Source organism: Dipodomys merriami, unplaced genomic scaffold, assembly GCF_024711535.1.
Source record: "Dipodomys merriami isolate MVZ:Mamm:240054 unplaced genomic scaffold, mDipMer1.0.p SCAF_2, whole genome shotgun sequence".
Lineage (NCBI taxonomy): Eukaryota > Metazoa > Chordata > Mammalia > Rodentia > Heteromyidae > Dipodomys > Dipodomys merriami.
In genome coordinates this window covers 59796227-59823701 of record NW_027203381.1, presented here as the reverse complement: position 1 = coordinate 59823701, position 27475 = coordinate 59796227, and the positions used below count along the sequence as shown (strand labels likewise).

The following is a 27475-nucleotide window of genomic DNA, read 5'->3' as shown; positions in this document are numbered from 1 at the left end:
ACCACTTGAGCCACAGCACCACTCCTGGCTTTTTATTTTCTGCTTATGTGGTGCTGAGGAATCGAACCCAGGGCCTCATGCATGCAAGGCAAGTACTCTACCACTGAGCCACCTTCCCAGCTCCACCTTGAGCTTTTTTTTGTTCAAGGCTATCTCTCTACCACTTGAGCCACAGCTTTCCTTCTGGCCCTTTGGAGTTGGAGATGGGAGTCTCAGCAGTTTTCCTGCCTAGTTAGCTTTGAACTTCAATCCTCAGATCCTACCTAAGAAGGTAGGGTTACAGGTGTGGGCCACTGGTTCCTAGCTACAAGTGCTTTTCTTTATTCACATAGGTTAGTGCCTAATGCATACATTGTAAATTGAGGGTCATTTGTCTCTAACCTCCACACCTGCTCTTGGAAATAGATCTCAATATATCAAAAATTAGGGCCATAGCAACAGCAATACATAGACATGATTGTGGTTCATCATTCCAGAAGCATTGAGAGGATAATACATTCCCTTGTCACAGATAAGTAAACAAACCCAAGTACCACCTCTCTAGGAAATAGCATCACCTGAAGGTTTCAAACTTCTCTGACGTGTAAAGGGCAATTGGAAGGCATCTGGATGGATCTGACTTAAAAGAATATTAAGGATACTCACGGACTAATCTTGCTTTATTTTGTTGTAAAATATTTATTGTTAAACCATAGATGAAAATCACCTTTGTATACAAACAATGTTACTATTTAGTATAAATCTTTGTTATTTTGTTTGACTACCATAGTTGTATCTTACTTTTGCAAAACTTTGATGCTCTATATATTAATAGTCTGCCTAATCTATCATCAAAAGTATGGTTACATTATATTTGATGACTGGTTTCATCAAAGTGATTGTGTACCTTGTACTCTTGTTAGACATTTGCATTAGTGATGACTTTGTATGTATCATCTGTGACTTAAGTGTTGTTTATGTACAGACCCAGAATTATTAGCTGCCTGATCATCCTCTGGGTTAAGATGAAAAAAATATTCTTTTTTTCATCTCGTACTTTTTTGGTTACTGATGAAATCAAACATTTAAACTTATGAGTATTCTTTAATTATTTGTTTTACCCTTTACATTTTTTATTATTATTGTTGTAAAAGTGTCTTTTTTTTTTGGTCAGTCACACGGCTTGAACTGCCTGGGCACGGTCCCTCAGCTCTTCAGCTCAAGGCTAGTGCTCTGTCGCTTGAGCCACAGCACCACTTCCAGTTTTCTGGTGGTTTATTGGAGATTAAGAGTTTTACAGCTTTTACTGCCCAGGCTGGCCTTGAACCATGATCCTCAGATCTCAAACTCCTGAGTAGCTAGGATTATAGGCTTGAGCCACCGGCGCCCAGCAAGTGTCCATTTATTTAAACCATAATGTTAATCTTTGTTATGTAAAAGCTTTGTCAAGTAGAGTATGGTAGTATATGCTTATAATCCCAGAAATTGAAGATAGAGACAAGGAGATCTTGAGTTTGAAGAAGCCTTTCTGGACTGGACTACATAGGGAGTCTTTGTCTCAAAAAGAAAAAGAAATCTAGAAGAATGCTCAGCCATCAGTATTAATGTTACTCTGTTGTACTATATACTTTTTTTCCCCTACTTTGGCTTTTGTTTCTGGTATTTTCTGACTATTGCAGATATTTCCCCCTCCCCCTTCCCACTTTGATGTGTTCCTTTTGGTTTTCTTTCTGGGGTTTTTTTTTGTTTTGTTTTTTGGTCAGTCATGGGGCTTGACTCTGGGCCTGGGCACTGTCCCTCAGCTCTTCAGCTTAAGGGGAGTGCTCTACCACAGCACTACTTCCAGTTTTCTAATGGTTTATTGGAGATAAGAGTCCCATGGACTTTCCTGCCCCGGTTGACTTTGAACCGCAGTCCTCAGATCTCAGCCTCCTGAGTAGCTAGGATTACAGGTATGAGCCACCTGGTGTTTTTTTTACTCAGAAATATACATACCTTCTGGTGTTTTTTTGACTCAGAAATATATACACTGAGGTATATCCATGTTTATCTTCATGGTTTCTGCTGTTGACATAACTGGGAAGGTTTTCTCTCATTCTAAAATTATGTAAGTTTTCATATGTATGTATTTATTTTCACATTATAATTTTGCTTTTTACATTGAAGTCTTTAATTCAGATGGAATTGAGTTTGGCATGTGGTGTAAAATGCAGTCTAACTCCTCCTCTCCCCCTGCTAGTTTGAAATACTAACTTGAATAAGTACTAAATTTTGGAATACTCTTGATACTTGACAGTTTTTAACTTTGTGTAGTTAGTTACTTGCCAATCCATTTTTCTTTCTTTGTATTAAGTTTTTAATTACAGCTGTATAATGTGTGTCGATACCTAATGGGTCATTATTTCTTCACAAAAATTATCTCATATTTTTAGTTGAGTGTGGTAGCATATATTTATAATATCAACACTCAGGAGGCAGAGGCAGAAAGATCAAAAATTTGTCATCAGCCTGGGTTACATAGCAAAGTCCTATCTCAAAAGAGGAAAAGAAATTAATAAAATGTAGAATTATCTTGTCAAGTTGATTGAAAAGACACTTCCTTTTATAGAAACATTTTCAGTGAAACAACAAATTCAAAGCCCTAAACGTTTTTGCTTTAGATGGCTTTCTTTTCTCAGAAAACAATTTTTCCTTCCTCCTTTTCTTCCTTTTCTTCCTTTTTTCCTTCCTTCCTTCCTTCCTTCCTTCATTCCTTCATTCCTTCCTTCTTTCTCTCTCTCCCTCCCTCCCTCCTTCCCTTACTTTCCTTTCCTTCCTTCTGTTTTTTTTTTTTTAATAGGATCTTGCCTATATAGTCCAGGTTAGCCTCAAATTCAAGGTTCTTCTGCCTCCACTTACTGAATATTGATATTACAGGAATGTGCCACAATACCTAACCTCATAAAACAATTTTAATATTCTAATATTTAAAAAAATTTTTTTTTACTACTACTGAGTCTTCAACTGAGGCACTCTATCACTTGGTTTTATTGCTTATGGCTGGTGGTCTACTACTTGAGCCACATCTTAGCCTGGCTTTTTCCTGATTGATTATAGATGGAGCCTTGGGCTTTTTTGCTCAGACTGGCATGGAATGGTGACCCTTCAGGTTTCAGCCTCCTGAGCAGTTAGGCTTATGGGGATGAACTGCTAATATTCAGCAAAGATTTTATTCTTACTTGACCTACACATTTACTCCTAGAATTTTGGGATCTTTTTGATTGCAACTTGAAGATTTAATTTTTTTTTCTTCTAACTGGTTAAGAATGTAGATTCTGGGCTGGAAATGTGGTTTAGTGGTAGAGTGCTTGCCTAGCATTCATGAAGCCCTGGGTTCAATTCCTCAGTACACATAAACAGAAAAAAAGACAGAAGTGGTAGTAGAGTGTTAACCTTGAGCAAAAGCAGTTCAGGGACAGTGCCCAGGCTCTGAGTTCAAACCCCAGGGCTGGCAAAAGTAAAAAAAAATGAATGTAGATTCTTCACTTTTAAAATTGTAATCCTATCTACAGGTGACAGAATAAATAACTACTAAAGAATGTATATGTATTTTAGTGATAGTTGCAATTACTTGGCCTTCCATATTCATGTTCAGTCTGATCATCGGACATATTTATTCATTATACCTTAAACAGTATAACTTCTGTTTTCTTACAGATTTCAGAGACAGCTGTCTGAACCCTGCCACCCCTACCCTCCTCAGTCAGGAGTTCCTGGAGATAATCGCCCCAGTTACCACCGGCAAATGTCAGAGCCCATTGTCCCTGCAGCTCCCCCACCCCCTCAGGGATTCAAGCAGGAATACCATGACCCTCTGTATGAACATGGGGTCACTGGGATGCCAGGTCCCCCCACTCATGGGTTCCAGTCACCAATGGGAATCAAGCAGGAGCCCCGGGATTACTGCGTTGATTCAGGTTGGCTCAGTCATGTTCTCGTTTCTTTATTCTTACACTCATCTATCTCTCAGCTCAGTACTGACTTCTATCTGCCAGGCTTTGTGGAGTAATGTCAGATTTGCCTCCAGCCAACTGCATATGAACGTTGGTGGATAGCATGGAAAGTACTGGGGTTCCATCCTCAATTATACCACCAGAAGTGAAAGGGAAAGTGCCCTTCGAGAATAAATGAATTAGTTACAGCAGACATATTTATGCATAGCTAAATACAAAACAAAAGAGAGAAGCAGCGCAGATGGAGGCGCAGTAGGCATCCAAATTGGTGTAAAGTACCACTGAATCTGGCCTGAAGAATGCTGGTGTTCTATCTCTGGACACAAGGAATGCCATTCCTTTTGTCCTGTACTGTTTGGTGGCTTTGATTTTTAATATAACAGATTCCTTAAAACACCCTGTATGATTGAAAGAAAGAGCCCATGTGTAAGACATAGTTCTCTGCTGGAAATGAGCTTGGTTCTGAGAAAGCACCTCATACTTTCTAGCTGTTACAGGGTGCTGACTATATGGTTGAAAAGCCTTCCTTGTTTACTTCATGGAATTTACAGGTCTTTGCAGCCATTGCAGTTGGAGAAGTTCTTGTCTCTTGGAGGTGTAACGTGTAGCACTTGTTTCGTTAGGGAGATGCCTCTTGCCTAGAAACTTCAGTACTTGAAGTAGGTAAAGCAGTCTCAACTTTCCTCCACCTCATTCACTGCTTCATAATGTCTAGTCGAGGGCCAGGGTCATTAATTAAATAGGACAATTAAGAGAAAGGAGAATTGGAATTTGGCACCTTACACATTTAGAAACTATTTGGCCTTTTTTTTTGGTTTCTTTTCACCCTTCAGAAATGATTAAAAAAAAAAACTTGCCCTCTCCTTAGTGCTAAAGCAATCTGAGGGTAGCTGGTAGGTTTTCAACCTTTTTTTTAAGGTTTTTCTTAAGATCATGGGAAAAGTTGGTATAGTATGAACTTGAATGGTTTTTGCAGTTGGAACAGAATAGAATTTGCTCAGGGCTTTCTCTGAAGTAACATAAATTGCTCTATTCTGGAAAAAACTGGTCATGGGAGGGGTTGAGAAGGTAGGCTGAGGGAGACATACATCTGATGTTTTATGACAGAAAAATTAGATGTGGCTGGTGTCGGTGCCTCATGCCTATAATCCTAGCTACTCAGGAGGGCTGAGATCTAAGGATCACAGTTCAAAGCTAGCCCAGGCAGGAAAGTCCATGACATTCTTATCTCCAGTTAACTATTAGAAAACCTGAAGTGGTGCTGTGGCTCAAAGCGGTAGAGTGCTTGCCTTGAGCTGAAGAGCGCAGGGATAGCACCTAGAATTCAAGCCCTACAACTGACCCCCCCCCCCCAAAAAAAAAAAATTGGAATTGTGCTTGCCAAATCCTCACCTCTGCTGGTTCTTGTCCTGGCTTCAGAATTTCAGATCTTCAAATCCCTTTGATCTGAAAATAGCCCCACCCCTTGGAGCAGAATTGGATATAACCCTCATCTGTAAAAGAATAAGTTGAGAAAGATGTAAAGAAACATCTTCTTCCTCATTCTAACGCTGGGAAGCTAAGGATTTTTGAAAACCAAAATTTTCCCCCTACCATTAGCTTTGTCATGGGTTTGGTGTTCATTGATTAGTAAGATTTGTGAATTATGAGAATAGGCATCATTTATTTCCTCCCAAGACTCTTGGTAAGGAGTATCTTCTTTTCCAGGTTATAGTATTTCCACATAGCTTATGGGGTGTATCTCTTTCTTAGGACAAAGCCAGAAAGGAGAAATGAGAAGGTTTAAGGGCTTTCCTACCAAGATGACTGTGTGCTGCTTCAGAAATTATTGATGAGAGTTCACCTGTGTTTCTCTTTCAGAAGTGCCTAACTGCCAGTCATCCTACATGAGAGGGGGCTATTTCTCCAGCAGCCATGAAGGTAAGGAATTTGTTTGCTTGAGATTGGTTGATTGGTTGGTTGGTTGATTTTTAATGTTCAAATTTAAAATTACTGTCTGTACACTGAGATTTGAGATTATAGGATGTAGTTTCTTAGCTCATAAATATGGAGCTAACTGATGGTAATTTTAGATATTTTGCACATAGATTTTTGAGGCATATTCTTAACTACTGTAGGAGCGGTTATCTTTTTTTTCTTTCTTTCTTTACTTTCTTTCCTTTTCTTTCATTGCTAGTACTGGAGCTTGGACTCAGGGCCTCATACTTACTTGGTAGGCAAGCTCTCTACCAGTTGTATCATGTCCCCAAACTTTTTGCTTTTTTAGTTTGTTTTTCAGGTAGAGTCTTGCATTTTTGCCGAGTTACCTTGGTTTTCATCCTCATCTTTAATAGCAGTGACTTGAACTTCATGAGTTTTAGGACAATTTGAAGGAAAAAGGAACTCACTCACTTGGTTCCCACATTTCCAAATAATGTCAGCCTACACTAGAATTGGGAATTAGGTCAGTGAGGGTGGTCTGATATGCTTTGAAGGAACACTTGACAAAATAATATTAAAGCTGAGTATAGTAGTACTTATCAGAAATCACAGTTCAAGTCAAGTATGGACTACTTAGTAAAACCTTGTCTAAAGAAGACTAAACAGAGCTGGATGCTGGTGGCTCATGTCTGTAATTTCTAGCTACTCAGGAGGCTGAGATCTGAAGATCGGGGTTCAATGCCAGTCTGGACAGGAAAGTCCATGAGACCCTTACCTCTGATAAACCACTAGAAAACTGGAAGTGGCGCTGTGGCTCAAGTAGTAGAACGCTAGCCTTGAGCTGAAGAGCTGAGGGACAGCGCCCAGGCCCAGAGTTCAAGCCCCATGACCGACCAAAAAAAAAAGAAAACTAAACAGTATTTTATTTGTTTATTGGTACTAGACTTAACTTAGGGCCCCAAATTTTCTAGACAAGTGCTCTGTCACTTTCACCATACTCCCACCTCTTCTTTGTTTTAAATCATTGTTAACTAAAGTTTTGCCTTAGATTGCCCTCCTACCTATTCTTCCCAGTAGCTGGAACTATAGGCATATATCACCACACCTGACTTGGTTGAGGTGGGGGTTCTCAGTAATTTTTTGCCTGGGATTGACCTAAAACAACCATCCTCCTGATCTTTACCTCTTGAGTGTCTAGAATTACAAGGACATACCACCACACTTGGCCAAAACAAATAATTTTTAAACATGGTTCTAAGTTTTAGCTTGGGGCAGCTCTTCATTGTAATTATTATATAATGAATGGTTTCAACTTTTAAAATGGCAAATAGGTTTTGGGTATTCCATGATGGGAAGTTTTTGAGCTGCCCATGGGTGGAAGGAAGTAGGGAATGGAGCAAGTAGGTTGATGTGACTGTTTGGAGGTATTTTGTGGACAAAATGCTGTATAGGTGGACACAAAAGAAATGTTTGCTAATTGGATAAATTAAAAGTACCTCAAAGGAGAAACATAAGAATGGATATAAGGCAGTTTACCCACATGCCTGAATTAATTACATCTTCATGTTTATTTGTATGTAAAGATGATAGTTTTATATTAAGGCCATTATGTCGGTTCAAGTTCTTATGCCGAGTCCCTTTGAAACCCGCTAATTGAGCAAGTCTCAAAGATAATCTTACTCTAATTAGGAACAAGAGCAGTGGGCAGAGTTGAGTCTGTGATTTCACCTTCGTTAGCACTGACCTAATTGGGGTAAGGGTAATTTAGAACAAATAGATGCATAGTTGTTCTGCAGCATATGATTTCAAGGAAGTAGCCAGAACAGAGCTGGAATCTGTTTCCTAGAGGAGCTTGTTTTTGAGCTAGTTTTGTTTAGCCTATGAATTTCTTTTATTATGTTCTTACCATAAGCAATACATACTGATTATACAAAATTTAGAAAATGCCTACATGCACAGATAAAAATGAAATATCACTGTTCAGAAATAATCCATTCATTTGCTATATAGTTGCTGTAATGGTCTGAGAGAGAGAGAGAGAGAGAGAGAGAGAGAGAGAGAGAGAGAGAGAGAGAGAGTGCGTGTGCACGCGCGCCAGTCCTGGGGCTTGAACTCCGACCTGGCCGCTGTCCCTGAGCAACTTTTTGTTTAATGGTAGCTAGCACTCTACCACTTGAGCCACAGCACTACCTTTGACCTTTTCTGAGTAGTTTATTGGAGATAAGAGTTTCATGGACTTCCCTGCCCAGGCTGTCTTTGAACTGTGGCTCTCAGATCTCAGCCTCCTGAATAGCTAGGATTATAGGTGTGAGCCACTGGCACCCAGCTTCTGTGGTTTTTTTCCCCCCTCCTTATGCATATATAAATGTTTCATATCAATCATTTTAAATTATTTTATAGGCTATTTCTTTTAATAACAACAGTCATTCAGTTTCCAATATGTTTCACATGTATTTTAAGTCATTTAGTCCTCCCACAAGCCATATAAGATAGAAATTCCTGTTAGCTATCTAGTATAATTTGAGAACCAGAGATGTTGCTTAGCTCTCAGGACCTGACAGGCCATAGTATCCCTCCCTCCACACTGTACACCGTGTAAGCCATACTATCCAATATTCCTGTGCTTTCCTCCCTAGTGGCTGCACTGCATGGGTATGCATTTAGCTGATTACTTCTTAATGAAAATATAGATATTTCCAGGTGATTAGAAAATGAGAAATAAGCGTTTATCTAATTAAATCCTTTTCACATGCCCTTGATTAATTCTCGAAGCTAAATTGCCAAAGTTTCTGAGTTAACAGGGTTATGACATTTTTGAAGCATTTACTACTATTTTTCTTTTACTTTGTGAGGAGGGTCCTGGTTTTTTTTTCACGATGTTTTGTGCATCATGGCAGATATTTAGAATTTAGGATCTCTTAAAAGAATTAACTTGATGAGGATTCAGAGAATAGGGGGCGGATAATTGAGCTGTCAGAGCTGCAAGGAACATTTACTGAATGAATAGCTCCTGTGTGAATGAATGACAATAGCAAATCTGTTAGCTCATTTGACAAAAACAAGCCCTATTGAGGACTAAGATAAAACTTGTGAGATATAAAAGGCCTTAAGAGTTAGGCTAGGGCTTAAAAGTTACCTTTGTAGGCTATGTGGTAAGTTTTGGACTTCTCTTCTAAACATTATAATCAGGAAGGCGGTTTTTTTTTTCATTAGAATAGCTTCCCCAGATAAATATCTTACTTGCTGCCAAATGCATCTGTCCCTAAATATCTTAGGGCAGTGGAATTCCCCAAGCCTGTGGCATCAGCTTTACCAGTAACTTGTTGGAAGTACAGATTCTCAGGACTCAGTTTAGCCCTATAAAATCGGAAGTTCCAAGGTGTAGAGCCCGGTACACCATTTTTCAAGCCCTGCAGAAGATGTGATGCCACTGTACTGCAGAGATTCTCAACTTTGACTATTCCTTAGAATCACTTAGAGGACATTTGGCTTAAAATCAGGGTCTCAGTGCTCTCACTTGGACTTTTTACTCAAGACTCTACCAATTGAGCCACCACACTTCCACTTCCAGCTTTTTGCTGGTTGGAGATAAAGAGTCTCAGGGACTTCCGCCTGAGCTGGCTTTGAACTATAATCTTTAGATCCATGCCTCCTGAGTAGCATGGAGTAGTAGTAGGAGTATAGGAGTGAACCATCAGGACCTGTCTTAAAACCTTGCAATGTCCAGTTTTCACCTGGTGCGATAATCAGACATTCCAGGGTGAGAGGCTCTAAGACTGGAAGCTGCCAGATGATATTCAAAAGAGGAGTGTCCAGATCTGGACCACTGGCTATGGTAGACGCGGCTGTGAATCTGTGATAGAAACAGCTGTGTGGGGCTCTCTTCCAGGTTCCTGGATGTTTCTACAGAAGCAATTGATGTCTGCAGCAGGCAAACAAGGAGGGAGTGGGAGAAGAGAGCGAGGAAAACGTTTTGCATAATTACAACATTTAGGAAGGAGCATGCTCTTAGGGAAATATTTTTAGTAAGGCATCGGGTTGCTTACTATACACAGACTCTGATGAGTTTGTGTGTATTTTTCTTCCACACTCTTTCCCTTCCCTTTCCCTGACCGCCCCCTCCCCACCCCCCCACCCCACACACTGAAGACATTAGCTTGAAAGAGACCAGCATTTTTAATTGCTCTAAATTGCTCTAGCATGGATTTTCTATCCTCATAGAGCTTGACCACAGACACCCATGAAAACTGTTAGCAAAACAAATGTTTCTGATTGGCATCTGTGATTGCCAAGATAGTCTTTCTTGTCTGGTGTTCACCTGGAGTCCTTGCGTAATGTTTTGAATCCTTTATTTCTACTTCACCCACAAGCAGGTTCTTCCTTCCTGCCGCTCTTATTTGAGTGGGTGATGAGGTGGTTGTGGCCACAACTGAAATAACTGCTGGGTGTGAATTCAACGGACTAAAATTCACTTAAACCAGTAGCATCTTCCAGATGTTTTAGAGAACCACATGCGGTGTGAACTAGAAATCACAAAGTGCACCCAAACCCTTACTTCGCATAGCAGGCCTTCATTTGATTAGTTTTGAAAACCCAAACTGAGGATTTAATCACAATTCATGAGGCTGTGAATGTTTTATCCTTACCTCAGGCAGAAAAAGCTCAAAAGAGAAAGATGGCAAGTTTGACAGGTGTGTACACTTTGAAGTGGTTTCCTTCCTACTACTTGATCATGGCTGGAATGTCTTATTGAGAATATGAGTTGTATCTACTGTTGTTAAAATCAGTGCCTAGCACCAACTTTGAAAACAAATTTATCAGGAATTAACTGAATCCTTTACTTAAGTTAGCATTTGTTGTTTATGCCAATCAGTGTTGAGGCTGGAACTTGGTCCCACAGACTTTCTTGCCAGACTGGGGTTTGAACACAATACTCAGGTCTCAGCCTCTTGAGTAAGTAGGGCTATAGGTGTGAGTCACTTGTACCTGGCAACATTGTTTTGTTTAAAATTTATTTATTTATTTTGTTGGTTATAGGGCCTGAACTCTGGGCCTGGGTGCTGTTCCTGAGCTCTTCAGCTCAAGGCTGTATGCTCTACCACTTGAGCCACAGCACCAGTTTTCTGGTGGTTAATTGGAGATAAGAGTCTCAGCACCTTTCCTGCCCAGGCTGGCTTTTGAACTACAATCCTCAGATCTCATCCTCCTGAGTAGCTAGAATTATAGGCATGAGCCACTGGTGCCTGTCTTGTTTAAATACATATTTTAAAATAGAAATTACAGAATCTCATATATTCAAATGTGTCTGGCAGACTTACTAAACTCAAGGACAGTGTATGATCTTTATCCTCAAGGAATTCAGATTCCATGACAGGATGTGCAATAAGGCTTCTCATATTCCAGTTAATTGCTTAATAGTCCTTATCACAACAGCAATTACTGTGGGTTTTGTTTTTTTTTAAGCTATCATTTATTAGGCACTAAAGTACCAGGAGCTATTCTTGGCACTGAGTTGTAAAGATACAGCAATTGATCAATGGAACACACCATATAATTAACCCATTAAATTCTGGTGACAACATTATGAGTAGGAATTACTCTCTCCTTAGTCCTCCCTGATGAGGAAACTGGAGTACAGAGGAATAAAGTTAGTGGCTCATGACTATAATCCTAGCTACTCAAGTGGCTGAGAGCTGAGGATTACGGTTGGAACAGCCCTTCAAGGGCTCACTGTGAGACTCTTATCTGCAGTTTACCACCAGATAACTAGAAGTAGCACTGAGATTCAAAGTGGTAGAGTATGAGCTTCAAGCAAAAAAGCTCAGGGACAGTGCTCAGGCACTCAGCACCGACATCAACAAAAATCACAGTTAATTAAGGTCCATCTGGCTACCCTCTTTAACTTCCACACTACATTTGTCTCCTTTCTTTTCCCCTTTATTTTTATTTTTTAATTAATTAATTTATTTATTATTATTATTTTTTTGTCAGTCGTGGGGCTTGAACTCTGGGCCTGGGCGCTGTCCCTCAGCTCTTCAGCTCAAGGCTAGCGTTCTATCACTTGAGCTACAGCGCCACTTTCCCCTTTATTGTGTGACTCCTTTAGTGAAGAACAACCAAATCTATATTCTCCTAACTACCTGCTCTTCTAGCACAGTACCTCATCTCAAAAAGTGAATCCAATAATAAACAAATGCCAGTGAAGTAGACTTCCTTTGATAGAGTTGAGTAGCAGAGAAAGATGAGTAATACAAACTTCAAAACAATCTCCATGTCCTCCAGACAGGGCTGGTTTTTTTTCAGGCCTCTTAAAATAATGCTGGTCCTGCTGAGCGTCTAGTAGATCTGGGCTGGTTGTAAAGAAAATCGCAGGATCTTGACTTTTTTACTCGGGGGTATTTTTTGATTCACTGGAAATTCTTGTTAGTTTCTAAGGAAACTAACCCCTTCTAGGTGTCTGTACACAAATAATTTTACTCTACAGCCAGGTGAATCAACTGAGTCCCAAGCCCAAGGAGGCCTCATTTATTAGACAGTAGCTTGTCAGGCCTACTTCCTGAGAAGTAATCTGAGAAAGGACTATCCATGCAGCTCTCATCCTCTGAGACAGGCTGGGCTGCAGGGAGTTTGGGATCCTAGCCAGGAGGTCTGTTGTCTGCTTTGGTTTGCACACCAGGCAGGGACTGGGCACTGTCCCTAACGCTTCTTTTACTCAAGGCTAGCACTCTATACCATTTGAGTCACATCTTTACTTGCAGCTCTTTTGGTAGTTAATTGGAGATAAGCATTTCATGGACTTTCCTGCCTTGGGCTGGCTTTGAGCTGTGATTCTCAGATTTCAGCCTCTTGAGCAGCTAGGATTACAAGCATGACTGACTCAGGCGGGTAGTGTTCTTTACCTTCCATGCTCTTTTATAATCAAAGGAGGTATGTAGGTGACCTGGACAAGTTTGTTGAGAAGGTTGAAATCAAAGAAAATGGTAGATTATGTGCAGAACAAATAAATCATCCATCTAGGTCAACTGAAATAGACAAGATGTCTTTTCAGATGTAAGGCTTAGTCACAGCCACACTGACTTACGCAGACGGCATAAGCAAGATGTGAAGGAACCTACGGGTGATTCAGTGCTTCCTGCAGCTCTGGCTCCGATAGCAGGAATTGATGTTATCCTAAGCAAAACATGGTGATTGTATCAGAACCTGGTGTCCAAGTCCTTTGGAAGTCCCTGAAAATACTGCTGTAGGTCTTAGAACTTGAAATGATGGAATTCTGCTTCCGCCTTGCAGTCCATAGTTTTACAACAATACAGAGGATCTAGTAAGCATTGTGATCTTTCTCTTTAAACTCCTTCAGGTTTTTCATATGAAAAAGATCCCCGGTTATACTTCGATGACACCTGTGTGGTACCTGAGAGACTGGAAGGTAAGATGTTCATCCAAGGTTTGATACTCAGTGATGTCAGAACTCCACTGTCTCACCAAGCTAAATTACACAGCAGTAACACCTCCTTCTTCCCTCCCCAACTGTAGACTAAGTTAATGGACATGTCTTCATTTCCAAACAGGCAAAGTCAAGCAGGAGCCTACTCTGTATCGGGAGGGCCCCCCATATCAGCGACGGGGCTCCCTCCAGCTGTGGCAGTTCCTCGTCACCCTTCTTGATGATCCAGCCAATGCCCACTTCATTGCCTGGACGGGTCGAGGCATGGAGTTCAAGCTGATAGAACCCGAGGAGGTAGGCAGAGGAAGCTATACTCTGTGGATTTTTGATTTGTCTATGTGGTTTGTTGTTACATGTTTATGTTGTAAGCCTTTGTCCTACATTAAATACACGCTTCCTTGTCACTCTCATTCTGGCCTGGCCAATAGGATAATTTTTAATATAAGGACTGACAGAGGGCTTCACTATAGAACACATTAAAAAGTAGGGCTGGGGGAAGGGTAGCTCAGTGGTAGAGCACTTGCTGATACCATGTGCAAAAAGCATCTGATCTCTAACACGAAAAGAAAGATAAAGAAAGGAGGGAAAATAGGAATAAATAAAGGGCAAGCCACTAAAAAAATAAGTTTGGTCTGATGAAAGTGGGTAGTGAGAGACCATGCAGACTTACATCTGAATACTGTTCTCCTCTTGGGAAGTCTTTTTCAAGTATTCATTGACACGAAAGGAACACATTGGTGTGACATTTTGATAATGCAGCTACTCTTCTGCTACTTCACATGGCTCTGACCAAGAGAAATAAAACAATTAAAGTTGGTTAATCTTGCTGGGCTCAGGTGGCTCATACTTGTAATCCTAGCCACTTAGGAGGCTGAGATCTGAGGCTCACAGTTCAAAACCAGCCTCTGCAGAAAAATGCATGAAACTCTTATCTCCAATTTACCACTAGAAATCCAAAAGTGGTGCTGTGGGTCAAAGTGGTAGAGCACTAGTTTTCAGCAAAAAAGAGCTCAGGAACAGTGCCTAGGCCCTGAGTTCAAAAGTCCCATGGCCACCCCCCCCCCCAAAAAAAAAGATAGTTAATTTTAAGAACTTAATATTCGTTGAAGCATCTTATGTACCATCAGTATTTGAAGAAGTGATACAAACTCCATTATTCTGTTGATAGGAAAATAAATATTGTTACTATATTTTTGTGCTCAAAACTATTGACAGACCCAGGATAGAATCAGTGTCATTTCTTCACCTGAAAAGACATAACAAAGAACATTTTTCCTGAAAATAAAGTTATGCTTTCAGTATAACATATTTCAAAAAAGAATGCTTCTAGTTTCTATTTGGTTGAGACTGTATAAAAATATCTACAAGGGAGTAGTAGCTAGGATCTGTTTGGTCAACACTATAAAAAAATCCACAAGTGAGTAGCTAGGAGGCTGACATCTGAGGATCATGGTTACAAGTCATCCTGGGCAGACAAATTCAACTAACTAGTACAAAACCAGAAGTGGAAGTGTGGCTCAAGTGGTAGAGTGCCTTTAGTAAAAAAGCCAAGAGAGAGAGCATGATGGACGCTATGAGCGCAAGCCCTAATATCATCACAAAGGGGAAAAAAAGTTCTATAAGAGGAAAGGAAATAACTGTTTCCCCAAATTGACATATACTTCTTTCAGAAACCTGTACTTAGGCATGTGTGTGCTAAACTAACAGATCAAAAGATACCCAAATACCTTGGGATTGAGTGTGTGTAATTGAAATGGAAACTGTGCTCTTAGAAAGCATTGGAGCACAGGCGGCAATTTTAGATGTTCATTTACCTCCAGGGATCACCACAGGGCTGTGTCAGCAGCAGGAGGTAACAGTTGGGTACTTGCTTTGAAAGGAGGAGGAAATGTTCTGAGAGTGGAAAGGAGAAAGTATAGATTGGAAACCTGTGAAGAATCTTGTAATGGTAGGAGAATAAGGCAGATTATTAAAAATGGTAAAAAGAACAACAAAGGAAGATTGTATGAATGATTTTCCCAGTCAGGTGAATGGATCCATGGCAACATCAAGTACTATAGGCAACCTCTAATTAAACTCAGTTTACCTTCAAAGCCAGTGTTTGGTGCTGCTGTTTTCCTAAGGTTTTCTTTCTGGCTAAGTTGTCTTCAGCTTCTAGCCCCACTGGAGAGCTGCCCACCCCATGTAGGTCCATTCTTCACCTCTCTGCTTTCCTAATCATGTAGCCTGGTTTGTGTGAGGCTGGAAGAAAGCATGTCGCCTCAACTCCGTGAGGCTTTTTTGAAACTAAGTCCTTCATGTGGGTAGCCCTTATTGATTTATCTTGTTTCACAAACTGGAGCTTTTATTACTTTATTGCCACTGCCTCGGGCCTGAGCACAGGCTGTCCAGCTGCAGGTAAACCTGGTTATGACCCTTTGTAAGACTGTTATTGAATCTTCTGCTGTCCTATGAGTGGTAAAGAAAATGATGAACAGATGGCAGAGGGCCCCTATTTCCTTACTTTAATAAAGGAACTAATATTAACCCAGAATGCTCATAAATGCCAAGCAGCCAAGTCACGTGTATGAGGCCAGCGATGGCCTTGAGCCTCTCCATGTTTACGGGCAAGTGTTACTTTTCACCCTACTTTGAGGTCCCTAAAACTGCTAGGCTCCTCTTGTTCTGCTTTGTTAAACCAGAGCTGCTGGGTTTCTTGTGTGTGCTTCTGCCTTAGGACCCATAACATTTGTTCACATCTCCCCCTCCGCTCCTTGTGTAACTGTGAAGGCCCTGTTCTTGTGAATGTCGGGAAGATGCCAACTCCTGGAAAAAGCTGTAAGAAGTTGTCATGGGGGGGGAGCTTGAAGGGTGAAGCGGAGGAGGAAGCTGTTGGGGACGTAATTGTAGGCAGCTGTGTGGCTGAGTAGTGCACTCTGGGTAATTATCCATAATATCCATTACACTGTGCATGGAAATTGTGGTTTTAGAACTGCGTTTTGGCAGGCCCCCTAATCAAATGTCTTTTGATAGTCATCCAGCTTAGCACCCTCTCAATTATGACTGACTCGGCTTTAATCTGGAGCCATTTTAACTGTGAATCTGCATTAATGAATATTTTGGGGGTAGGGTTGTTTGTTGAACATGTGGCAGATCATTGATGCCATGGGAGGTTTTCAAGGATGGGCTGCTAGAGAGAGCTGATCCTTGGGCTGTGGCTGCTCTCTGTTTAAAAGGGAGGAGGAAATAGGTGGATTTTTTTGGGTTAACTCCTTCAGCTTTAGCCTCCAAGATGTGTGCTCTCTGAGTAACGAATGGGCGAATTGAAAGAGGAGCTGGCAGTTTTTTCTACCCTGCTCCGCACAGCACTGAAGAGGGGCAGCTCTAGTCTCCAGCTGCTCTGGAGCTGTGCCGCATCCTGCATTACTATAGAGGGAGCCGCTTGGTGAGGGCTTACTAAATCACAGGGCTCAGACCCTGGAGGATGAGTCAGTAACTATGGCTACCAGAGCTGCTTTGAAATCTGTGCATATACAAACCTCTCCAGTAAACCATTGCATATGCAAATGACAGCAAAGAGGTCATCCTTGAAAGTTAAAGAATATTCAAAAGTGTTTTCCCACCACTCACTAAAATGATGAGAATGTTTTTTGGGGGGGGGGGGAATTCTGTCTTGTGATTTGTGGTGGGTAGTAGTTAAAGATTAGTTTGGGGGGAGGTCATTTCTCTTGAACAGTGCAGAATTAAATTAGAGTTAGTGATTTAGCAGATTTCCCTTTTTACTACAATTTCCTCTAGTTTAAAATATTTCTCCAGGCTGTGGCTTGGTGGTCTTGCCTAGCATGCATGAAGCCCTGGGTTCAATTCCTCAAGTACCACATAAATAGAAAAAGCTGGAAGTGGCACTGTGGGTCAGTGGTAGAGTGCTAGCCTTGCGCAAAAAGAAGTTTAGGGACAGTGCACAGGCCCTAAGTTCAAGCCCCATGACTTGCCCCCCCCCAAAAAAAAAAAAAGTTTCTCTAACAAGGATTTATTTTTTTGGTTCATTTTGTTTTGGGGGGCAGTTGAATAGTTGCAATATGAAGAAAAAGAAGACTTAGAAGCAGGCATGTGCCAGATGGGGATGGAGCAAACAAATAGAAATAGAACTTTCCCTGGGTTTTTTGCAAGACAGAGTAGCCTCTGGGGTATACTGGATTCTTCCAATATTTAGGACACATGGGTCCTTATCAGATCATCTCTGGTATTATTAAAGAGTAGTTTAGAATTCTGAATTTAGAAAATATTTTTTATTCTGCCCACGTATTTTAAGGGAAAACTTCATGAAATGTTATTTTCTCTTTCTTATTCTATGTTTAACTTCTGGCTTAAAAAAAATCAAGATAGGGACAGGAGGGAAAAACTAGGAGAAAGTGAGGGAAAGGGTGACATTGTCCAAAAAGAAATATACTCTTGGCAGGTGTTGTAATCCTAACTACTCAGGAGGTTGAGATCTGAGGATTGTGGTTCAAAGCCAGCCCAGGCAAGCAAGTCCATAAAACCCTTATCCACAGTAAACTACAAAAAGGGCCAGAAGTAGAGCTGTGGCTCAAGTGATCGAGCACTCACCTTGAGCATATAAAAGCTCAGGGATAGCACCCATACCCAGAGTTCAAGCCCCAGGAATGGCAAAACAAAAACAAAAAAACCCACAAACAAAACAAACCCAAAACCCAAAAACAGAAATTCACTCTTTAGCTGACTTATGTAACTATAGCCCCTCTGTACATCGCCTTTCTAATAACAGTAAACAAAATTTTTTTTAAAAAAATCAAGGGAGTTGAGTGTTGTGATACACACCTGCATATAATTACAATAATTGGGGCACTGAGGCAGGGGCATTGTAAGTTTGAGGCCAGCCAGGATTATATAGTGAGACCTTGTCTCCAAAACAAAAAGGTTTTGGAAAAGTCCAAAAATGTTCAGAATATGAGTCTCAGTTTGCAGACATTTAAAGACAGAAAACCCACATTTCCAGGGTTGTTATTCTGCTTCCTTGTAGACACCTTCATAAGTAGGATTTTGACAATTGAGATGCTTGAGAACAAATTTTTTGGTTACCCCGATAATGGGGTAGAGTCTATGAGAAAGGTTCCTTGTTGTATGGCTGTAAGGCTTCTTTGCCCAAAGCTCCCATTATATCTCCCCATCACTACCTTGTGTGGACTGAGTTGGATATAATGTACTTCAGAACTGTATGGGAAGCCCTGTTAATTTTTCATTAAGTGGATAATGGTGCTATGTGCTTTAAGGTCCATTCTACAAATCTGCTGGGAGCAGGGGATTTGGATGGCAGTAGGCTGAAATGATCTGATTGCCCCTTAGTCTATGAGCTGCAATAAGTAAACATCTCCCAGCCCCTCTACAATCTTATTAGAATTGAACTTTTGCTCCGCTGGCCCATTAGCAACTCACTAGTGTGTTTCTAATGTTTCAGGAATGACCGTTCTAATTATTCCTTATTGACTGCTACAGAAACCATAGCACTTAATGGCAACATGTTAATGGTCCATGAGTATTGGTCAATAATTCATATGTGGAGAAATAGTTGGGAGCCCGAGTCCTCTGGGATAGTAGCCAAGCCCTCTACTATCTTAAAGTACTTGGGTTCTTCTACCCTCCTGTTATATATACCTTCTAACATGTGACTGAATCATCACCATTGTTCAGTGTTGGGTCTTGAGGGAATTAAATGTTTCCCTTCCAGATAAGAAAAATGGATCATTGGCCAAAAGTAGTCCAAATACAACATTTGGCATTCCTGGGATGGAGAAAAACTGCAGGCCTAGGGAATGTGTTTCTATTATTCTTAGCTTCCTTGTCTCTTCAGGTTGCTCGACGTTGGGGTATCCAGAAAAATCGGCCAGCCATGAACTATGACAAGCTGAGCCGTTCTCTACGCTACTACTATGAAAAGGGCATCATGCAGAAGGTAAGTATGTATGAGAGACCAAAAAAATGTCCAAGGCTTCTGCAACAAGACCCTTTATAATAGGAGAAAATATTAGCCTTATAAGCAATTCTGTGGTCAGAAGAAAGCTGGAAAAACAGGACAAGAATGAAATGGAATAGTAAGAACACGTTTTAATGTTCTTGGTTGCAAACCAGAAGTTGCATGTGGAAGAAACACTAGGAAAACTGACCTCTTCTGTTTTACCTAAACTGTATCTAGTTACAAAAATATCCAAACCTGTATCTATAAAGGAGCCCAGGAAGGAACCAAGTTGAACGTTCTACTCCCTCAAGAATTTGATTGAAGAAGTATTTAGTTGCTATGACACCTGAACGTATGTATACGTCAGTCAAGGCTCCAAAGAGTTCGGAGGAGTGCTGGAGGCTGTTTAGTATGCACACAAACAACTGTTAGGAGCAATGCAAAGTGGCACACTCTTATAATCCCAAGTACTCAGAAGGCTGAGGCAAGAGGGGCTGGGAAGGTGGCTCAGTGGTAGAGCGCTTGCCTTACATGCATGAGGCCCTGGGTTCGATTCCTCAGCACCACATAAGCAAAAAGAAAAAAGCCAGAAGTGGCGCTGTGGATCAAGTGGTAGAGCACTGGCCTTGAGCTGAAGAGCTGAGGGACAGCTCCCAGGCCCAGAGTTCAGGCCCCATGACCGGATCCAAAAAACAAAAACAAAAAAGAAAGCTGAGGCAAGAGAATGGTGAGCAGCCTGGGTAACAGTGATATCTCATCTAAAATGAACAGATTAGAAGAATAACAAAATCTTATTTCTCTTTCCAGTTTACACAAATAGAACTCAAAACACTCAGACTTATAAAATGACAGTCATGATCATCCAGTAGCAGGTTGCTGTTTTAAAAATAGAGAATAAGGCATATTTTGAGAGTGCCAATTAAAAAAAAGTACATACTGTGCTGGGTATTGCTGGCTCACACCTGTGATTTTAGATTCTCAGCAGGCTGAGATCTGAGGATTGAGGTATAAACAGACAAATCCAGGAGCCTCTTATCTCCAGTTAACCAGCCAAAAGCTGGAAGAGGAAGTGTGGCTCAAGTGGTAGAGTGCTATGCTAGCCCTGAGAAGAAAAGCCAAATTAGAGCTCCCCAAATGTTATCTTGCATGGTACAGGTTGAGTATCCCTTCGTTAAAGTTTTTTGTAATATTTGTATATACTTGCCAGTTAGTTGGTACAACCATCACCATAATAAATTTTAGAACCTGGCTTAGCCTTCAGAGAAACCCACGCCCATTAGCATAACTTCCCATTATTCCACCCCTGAACCCACCTCACCTCTCCATACCCCTTCCTATATTAATGTCAGTGGGTCAAATCCTAAATCCAGAAAAGAGTTATTATTCCTTTGTTAGTCCAACTCCAGATCCAGCATGAGAAAATGTAATGCCGACAACAATAACTTGAAGCTGAGAGTTATGAGTTGTCCTAGGTGTCCAAAGGAAATAGAACAGAAATTAATTCTGAGACTGATGCAGTTAAAGAGTACAGGTGGAGCCAGCAATGTGTCTGTTCTATCCTTTGGGGAAAGTCACTCAACCTCCCAAATCCTCTGCAGGAAAAATGTGGGAATTACAAGATAATATATTGGTAAATGTTCCAGAAATGATACCATGGAAGGTAGTTGTTTTATGAATTCTGTGACCTATGACTGAATGAGAACTAATTAAAAAGCAAACGATGGCCAGTTTGGTGTGGGAAGAGTAATATCATACCTTAACTTTTTGGATGGAAAGCTTGAGAGTGTATTCTTAGTATATTATATATTGTTCCTGTGCCCTCCTGCTCACTCTACTACATGAAATGATTTGGGCGGGGGGAGGTTGAAAAGCTAAGTGTACATCTGCTGCCCATGAGACCAGCTTTTTGGTTTGGACACTTGTCCAATCTTGTAAACACAATCTCTGATTCCTGACATTTGAATACCTAGGAATTTTGGTGCAGATATTATATTATGATGATGCAACACAGAAAGTGTCATCATAAAGCTGGAGACATTAAGTGAAAAAAGTCACCTAAAATCTATAAGTTGAGTCTGTGGGTACATGACTCTCTAGCTGAGGCTAGAGGATCATGAGTTCAAGGTCAAACTAGGCTACATAGGGAGACCTTGTTTTAAACATTTCCTCCCCTAAACAAAAGACCTATTGGAAAGAGAGGGAGGGAACAATTTCAGGACAATTTCATTGTTATTTCTACAAACAGCCATTGTAGCAACAGATGTGGGAAGCAAAGCCTTTTTTTCCCTCAAAGGAACTTTTAGAATGATGAAAGGACAGGTTTAAACTCAAAATTTTCAATTTTTTAGCCTGAAATTATTATTTTTTCAGGTATTGTAGCTGCTTTTCCTTCTGCATTACTTGATAGAAGCTGGTGATCAGTTGATTTACAGGGTTTACACACACACACACACACACACACACACACACAGTGTGTCATATAGCTTGTCAGCTACACGACTAAGCCTTTGAATTATCAAACCTTGATTATATGTTGCAATGCATAAAATTCATCTAGAGATAGTTATTTAGATCTTTCAGTGTAGCTAATAGACCCATGTAATGAATAATTCAAAACTGTAAGTATATCCAAAAGTAATTCTGCTATAACGTTGAAACATAAAAATCTCCCACACAAAACTGGTGCTCTACCACTTGAACAATACCTATGATTCTGGCTTTTTGCTGGTTAATTGGAGATAAGAGTCTCACAGACTTTTCTGCCAGGCTGCTTTGAAACTAGATAACTCAGATCTTGGCCTTCTGAGAAGTTAGAATTACAGGCATGAACCAGTAATGAGAATTTTAAGTCGCCATTTTCTCAGGGAGCCAAGAACCAATTGAGCTCATTAGCAGCTGATTAGCCAAATCATTCAGATTTACTTTGAGAAATCTTGAAGACCTATTACCTATAAAGTGTTTTGTTGACACCATAGCTCAGCAGTTAAAAAGACAGTATTTGAATTTCAAATTCACACCAGATAGGCACTTTCAGGAGAAAACTCTCACTTTTGGACCTACACTGACAGCTTAAAAAGCCTGGATACGCTGAATCTGGTTGTGTGGGGTTCTAGTGTCTGAGGACTGAAAGATGGGCTGCAGAATCCACATTACACTTTCCATTGTGTCTTAAGCTTACAGTCTTGAAAGGATGAATGTGTTATTTTGTAGGGCTAGAAATTTGATTAAGACAGGTTGTTGTGAGAGGAATTTTCTTCCATTGATCTTCATGCTCTGTTCCAGCAGCTCATTGTAAGGTGTTTTTCTCACACAGGTGGCTGGAGAACGATACGTCTACAAATTTGTCTGTGACCCAGATGCCCTTTTCTCCATGGCCTTCCCGGACAACCAGCGTCCATTCCTGAAGGCAGAGTCCGAGTGCCCCCTTAACGAAGAGGACACTCTGCCACTGACCCACTTTGAAGACAACCCTGCTTACCTCCTGGACATGGATCGCTGTAACAGCCTCCCCTATGCTGAAGGCTTTGCTTACTAAATTTCTTGAGTGGCTGAGCGGCCAAACCCTAGAGCTAGCAGTTCCCATTCAGGCAAAATGAGGGCAGTGGTTTTGTTTGTGTTCTTGGCTGTTCCTAAAGCTTGCCCTTTGAGTATTATTTGGAGAACCTAAGCCGTCTCTGGGTTGACACCCTTAAAAGACAGATACCTTGGCTGGAGAGTGGAATGGGAGGGGGAGACAGCCACCAAACAAAAGGCTGGTACCTCGACTCTCTGATTCTGACTAGATTTCTGGAAAGAGATGGAAATGGAGCCTCCTTACCACCATGGACAATATATGCAAAGCAATACCTTGTTAAGGTTAGTACCTACAAAACAGGACTGTGTGTGAGACAATCTGCGTTGATCATGGACTACTAAATGCCTTGACATGGAAGGGCTCTATGACTTGCACAATTTTTTGAAAAAGAAAACATAAGCTCATATAAAAGTAGGTAACTGTGTCAGGGAGGCTCAGGTCATTAAGACTTGAAATTACACAAGGTGTTTGAGCTCAGGCTGAAATGCTTCCCCCTTGGTTGAGCAAAGTGGTGGGGATGGGGGCAGGAAGGGGAGGGCAGTAAGTCAAAACAGCTGTTACCCACTTGTTCTCAAACCTCGGGAACCTTCTAGCCATGTGGTCATCAAGTAGAGGGAGCCCCCCTCTTCCCAGTCACGTGGCTGAATGCGAATGACTTTCATTTTAGAAGGGCGATCAATACTTTTGACAGTATTTTGTTTTGCTTTGAGTCAAGGGGATTGTTTTGTTTTGGTGGTTGTTTTGGAAAAACAGTTTATAAACTGATTTTTGTAGTTTTGGTATTTAAAGGAAAAAAAACCCACAAAAAAAAAATCCAACCTTTTGGTAACTGCACTGTGTCCCTTAGGCAGGGCAGTGACAACCTATGAAGACTGCAGCTTGAGAGGCTTTGCTGGGCCTCCCTGTACCCACATAAAAACCTGCTTTTGTTGCCTGCTTTTGTGCTTTCTGTAACAGACAACCTGATGGAGCATTTGCACCTGAGTGGTACAATTTCTGACGTGTACAGGGCAACCTGGACCCAAGCTTGTATACAGTTCTCCGTGTTCACTCACGCCCTCTCTGGGAAGCAGATGTACATACTACATGCCCTGTCCATTTGAAACCATATCACCTAGTTGTAAACCCGAGAGTTCTTCTCAAGGGTTCTCACCTCATGACTAGTGACCTTTCTGTTTTTCCCTTATGTTTGACTTTTTCCTTTAAATCTTAGAATTGAAACCATGCATCACAGTGCTGCAGTCGGGTTTGAGATTTATGTGTGGCACTGACAAGTAAAACATCCCTAATGTTCTGGTTTTCTCCCATACCTACACACCTTTTCTTTAAAAAAATTTTTTTTGATTGCTGTATTATATTGGGAAAGTTGTAAGCTACAGCTCTGTGAAAGGTGAGCTTGGAGTAGAGGAAAAGTCACTGGGACACAGTAGCACCTTGCTGACTTCTTGCTGGTATTGTGCCCCTGTTACACTGCTGCTCCTCATGCCCAATGCCAGTGTGAGATGTGCTTTGAATTGCTTTTCTATTAATGGAGCTCTCCACAGTCCCTCGTATGACCAACAGCACATTTGTGACAATGTTCTTCGGGACGAGGGGGGGTGCATTTGATAGCTATGAAAACACGAGATTTCCTCTTTTGGAAGCTAATTAGCCCAAAAAGGTATCTAACCTAAAGCTTGGGCCTTAATTAGCATTGTGTACTCTAATCAAAGGACTCTTTCTAAACCATATTTATAGCTTTCTAATCTACATATAGACTATACATAGATACATATTTTACCCCCAGCCGGCTAGAGATTTATTTGTTGTAAATGCTGTATAGATTTGGTTTGGTTTGGTTTTTTTTCCCTTTCTTTACTTACTCTGGTTTGGGACTTTATTCTTTTTACCAAGTATGAAAATACCTTTCTGTAGCTGAGCTGCCCCTCCCCTGCTGAAACCACGTGGCCTGTGCTGTCACCGGCCCTAGGATGGCAGTTGTCACCCTTGCATTCCCATGGGTCTCATCCACCTCCCAGATGGTAGTTTTTGTTGTTGTTGTTGTTTTCCCAGGGTTTCCAGGGGGATTGTTTTTTGTTTGCTTCTTTTCCAGAGTGTGGAAAGTCTACAGTGCAGAAAGGCTTTAAACCTGCCAGTTGATCTGAAATACTTTCCTCTGCGCAGGGCTGTGTGCATCCTGACAAGCTGCGTTATATTCTGTACTGTGTACAATAAAGATATTTGCTTTTCGTTTACCAAGTACCTAAATCCTGTCTCTTTCATGCCCTCAGTGATCTAGCTATGCAGCCTTACCAATGAATGGTGGAGTTGGAAGTAAGTAAAGGCTATGATACCTGGAAATTCTACCCAGAACTTTGGTCCAGGAAGATGGGGAGATGGCGAGCCTTTTTCTGTCTCTAGTCATTCATCTGACCCTATGTAGTTACTAACTCTTAGTAACTATTTCTTTTAGGCATAGCTTGTTTTGATTTTTAGTTGTCTGAAAAAATTAATTACAGGACTTAGGAGTTCTAGAATTGTTCTAGCTCAGCTAGAACAATTGTTCTAGCTTAGAAGGATACTTGGAAAACCAGTAAAAACAAAGACTATACTATAGTTTTCCAACAACAGGTCTGGCTTTTTGACAGTAAAATTTTTTTACTAATGGTTGAGCCCTAAAAAACAAGCAAACAAAGTCCTTAGCTTCAGGTGTGGCTGGCTGTACCTATTTTCTGAGTGTCATTCTCCTGACTGTATCACTTGGGAAATTTGTGGAAGGAAACAGAAGTTTGCAGAGTTGTGTGCGTTATTATGCCGTTTAGTATTCTTATTTCATCCTTCGGCACCTTTAATTTGGCTTTTTCAAGACTCCTATTACAGTAGAAAAGTAAAGCAGATCCTTATAAAAGCCTAGAACAGAAGGCTTTCTGTAAGCTATCTCCTATCTTTCTTTTACTGTTTTACAAGCCTTTAAGTGTAAAAACATCCCAGACTGAATTGGTGCACAGCCACTTGAATTGGAGCTTGTGGGGAATGAATGTCTGTCACATAAACCCCATTAGCTTCAACAGATTAAGAAAAGATGCTTGGGGAGAAAGGGCTAGGGGGTGCAGGACAAAGGGGCTCTCCTCTTAGCTTCCCTAGGATAAGGTTTTGACAGTCAGCTCCCCATTATTCATGGACTCATTATCCAGCCTGGGCCCAGTCCCAGATCGTTAACCTAATGCTGGAGGTCACCAAACTGCTGCCCTGCTAGTGCTGGGCGCTAGGGGAAGGAAGCCAACAAATGTGAAGTTTATTCTTCATCAGGGTCTCCTTTCATAAGCCAAGCCAAGGGGACAATGCTTATTCAGTTGTTAGATAACAAAGAGGTAGTGTGAGGGCAAAAGAATGTGGTTTTGAAAGCCAAGAGTATGTGCAGAATCTAAATTCTAATGCAGCCTGGCCAAACATAAACTCATGTGGAAGAAAGACACTCATGCACTCAGACGGTTGGAAACCTTGGAGAGATAGTACATGGCCCACCTGCAAGTGGCAGGTGGTCAATGTGTGACCTCTCAAATCCAAGCAAAAAGGAAGAAGTCTAGCACAATCACTGGTTTTAATGCAAACAAACTCACAAGTATTAGTTTTCTTCAATATAAGTATATTGTACTTTAAATCGATGGTAGAAACCAGTGTGGCTCAGAGGAAAGTGTGTATGTGTCTATGCATGCTCACATGCTCGTGTCCACACACACTTGCCAGTACTGAGGCTTGAACTTGGCCTAGGCACAGTCCCTTAGTTTTTTTCACTCAAGGCTGGGGCTCTTCTTGAGCTACATCTTCACTTTTTATGTCTTTTTGCTGGTTAATTAGATATAATACTCTCAAACACGTTTGTACCAGGGCTGGCTTTTTTAGATGTCAGCCTCCTGAATAGCTAGGATTACAAGTGGCAGCCCCCAACCCCTAGCTGACTTTTGATCACAGTGTATTTCATTCATATCCTGTCCAACAGGGGCCCTTTGGCCATCCCTTCCTTAGCTCTTTCAACTTAAGAGCTGACTCTACATACCCTGGCCTTGGTTTATCAGCCTTGGCAGTGAACCTCAGCACTTTACCGAGCACAATTTTTTTTAAATCTCCATTATCTTTTTTGGCAGGCTTTCTTAAATGGTACAATTGGTTGAAATTGAATCTGAAAATATTCATGACCATTGGCCATTACTTTCTTTGAATGGGACATCAGAACGCTGGTGCCATCTTGCTGATTGCCTGGATTTAACCACACAGTCTGAGGGCCTCCTGACAAAGTGAAGCCCCCATGAGGTTCTACCTCCCATGACCCATAGTAAGAGATAAGGAGAGAAGACTCCAAAGACTTGAGGTGTGTGTGGGATTTGGGGGGAGGGGGGAAGGGCACAGTTTGACCAGTTTATAATCCTCACTGGGCCCTGGTGGCTCATACTCATAATCCTAGCTAACTCAGGAGGCTAAGATCTGAAAATTGCAATTTGAAGCTAATTGGGGCAGGGAAGTCCATGAGATTTTTTTCGATTAACCAGCAAAAAGCCAGAAGTTGAGGTGTGGCTCAAGTGGTAGAGGACCATTGATAAGCGATAAATCTAGGAATAGTGCCCCAATAACCAACCCAC

The 27475-nt window shown here is 41.1% G+C and overlaps 1 protein-coding gene across 3 annotated transcripts in view; it reads left to right on the top strand.

Annotated features, from left to right (window-relative positions):
* Positions 1-25093, top strand: part of Etv5 (ETS variant transcription factor 5) — a 72315-nt gene extending 47222 nt beyond the window's left edge. For all 3 annotated transcript variants that reach the window (XM_070029772.1, XM_070029770.1, XM_070029771.1), the window contains exons 8-13: positions 3676-3935; positions 5832-5891; positions 13246-13314; positions 13457-13626; positions 19181-19282; positions 22599-25093. In XM_070029772.1, coding sequence (XP_069885873.1) covers positions 3676-3935; positions 5832-5891; positions 13246-13314; positions 13457-13626; positions 19181-19282; positions 22599-22820 — 883 coding nt within the window. In that variant the 3' untranslated portion in view covers positions 22821-25093. The remainder of the gene's footprint in view (positions 1-3675; positions 3936-5831; positions 5892-13245; positions 13315-13456; positions 13627-19180; positions 19283-22598) is intronic.
* The last annotated feature ends 2382 nt before the right edge of the window (positions 25094-27475 follow it).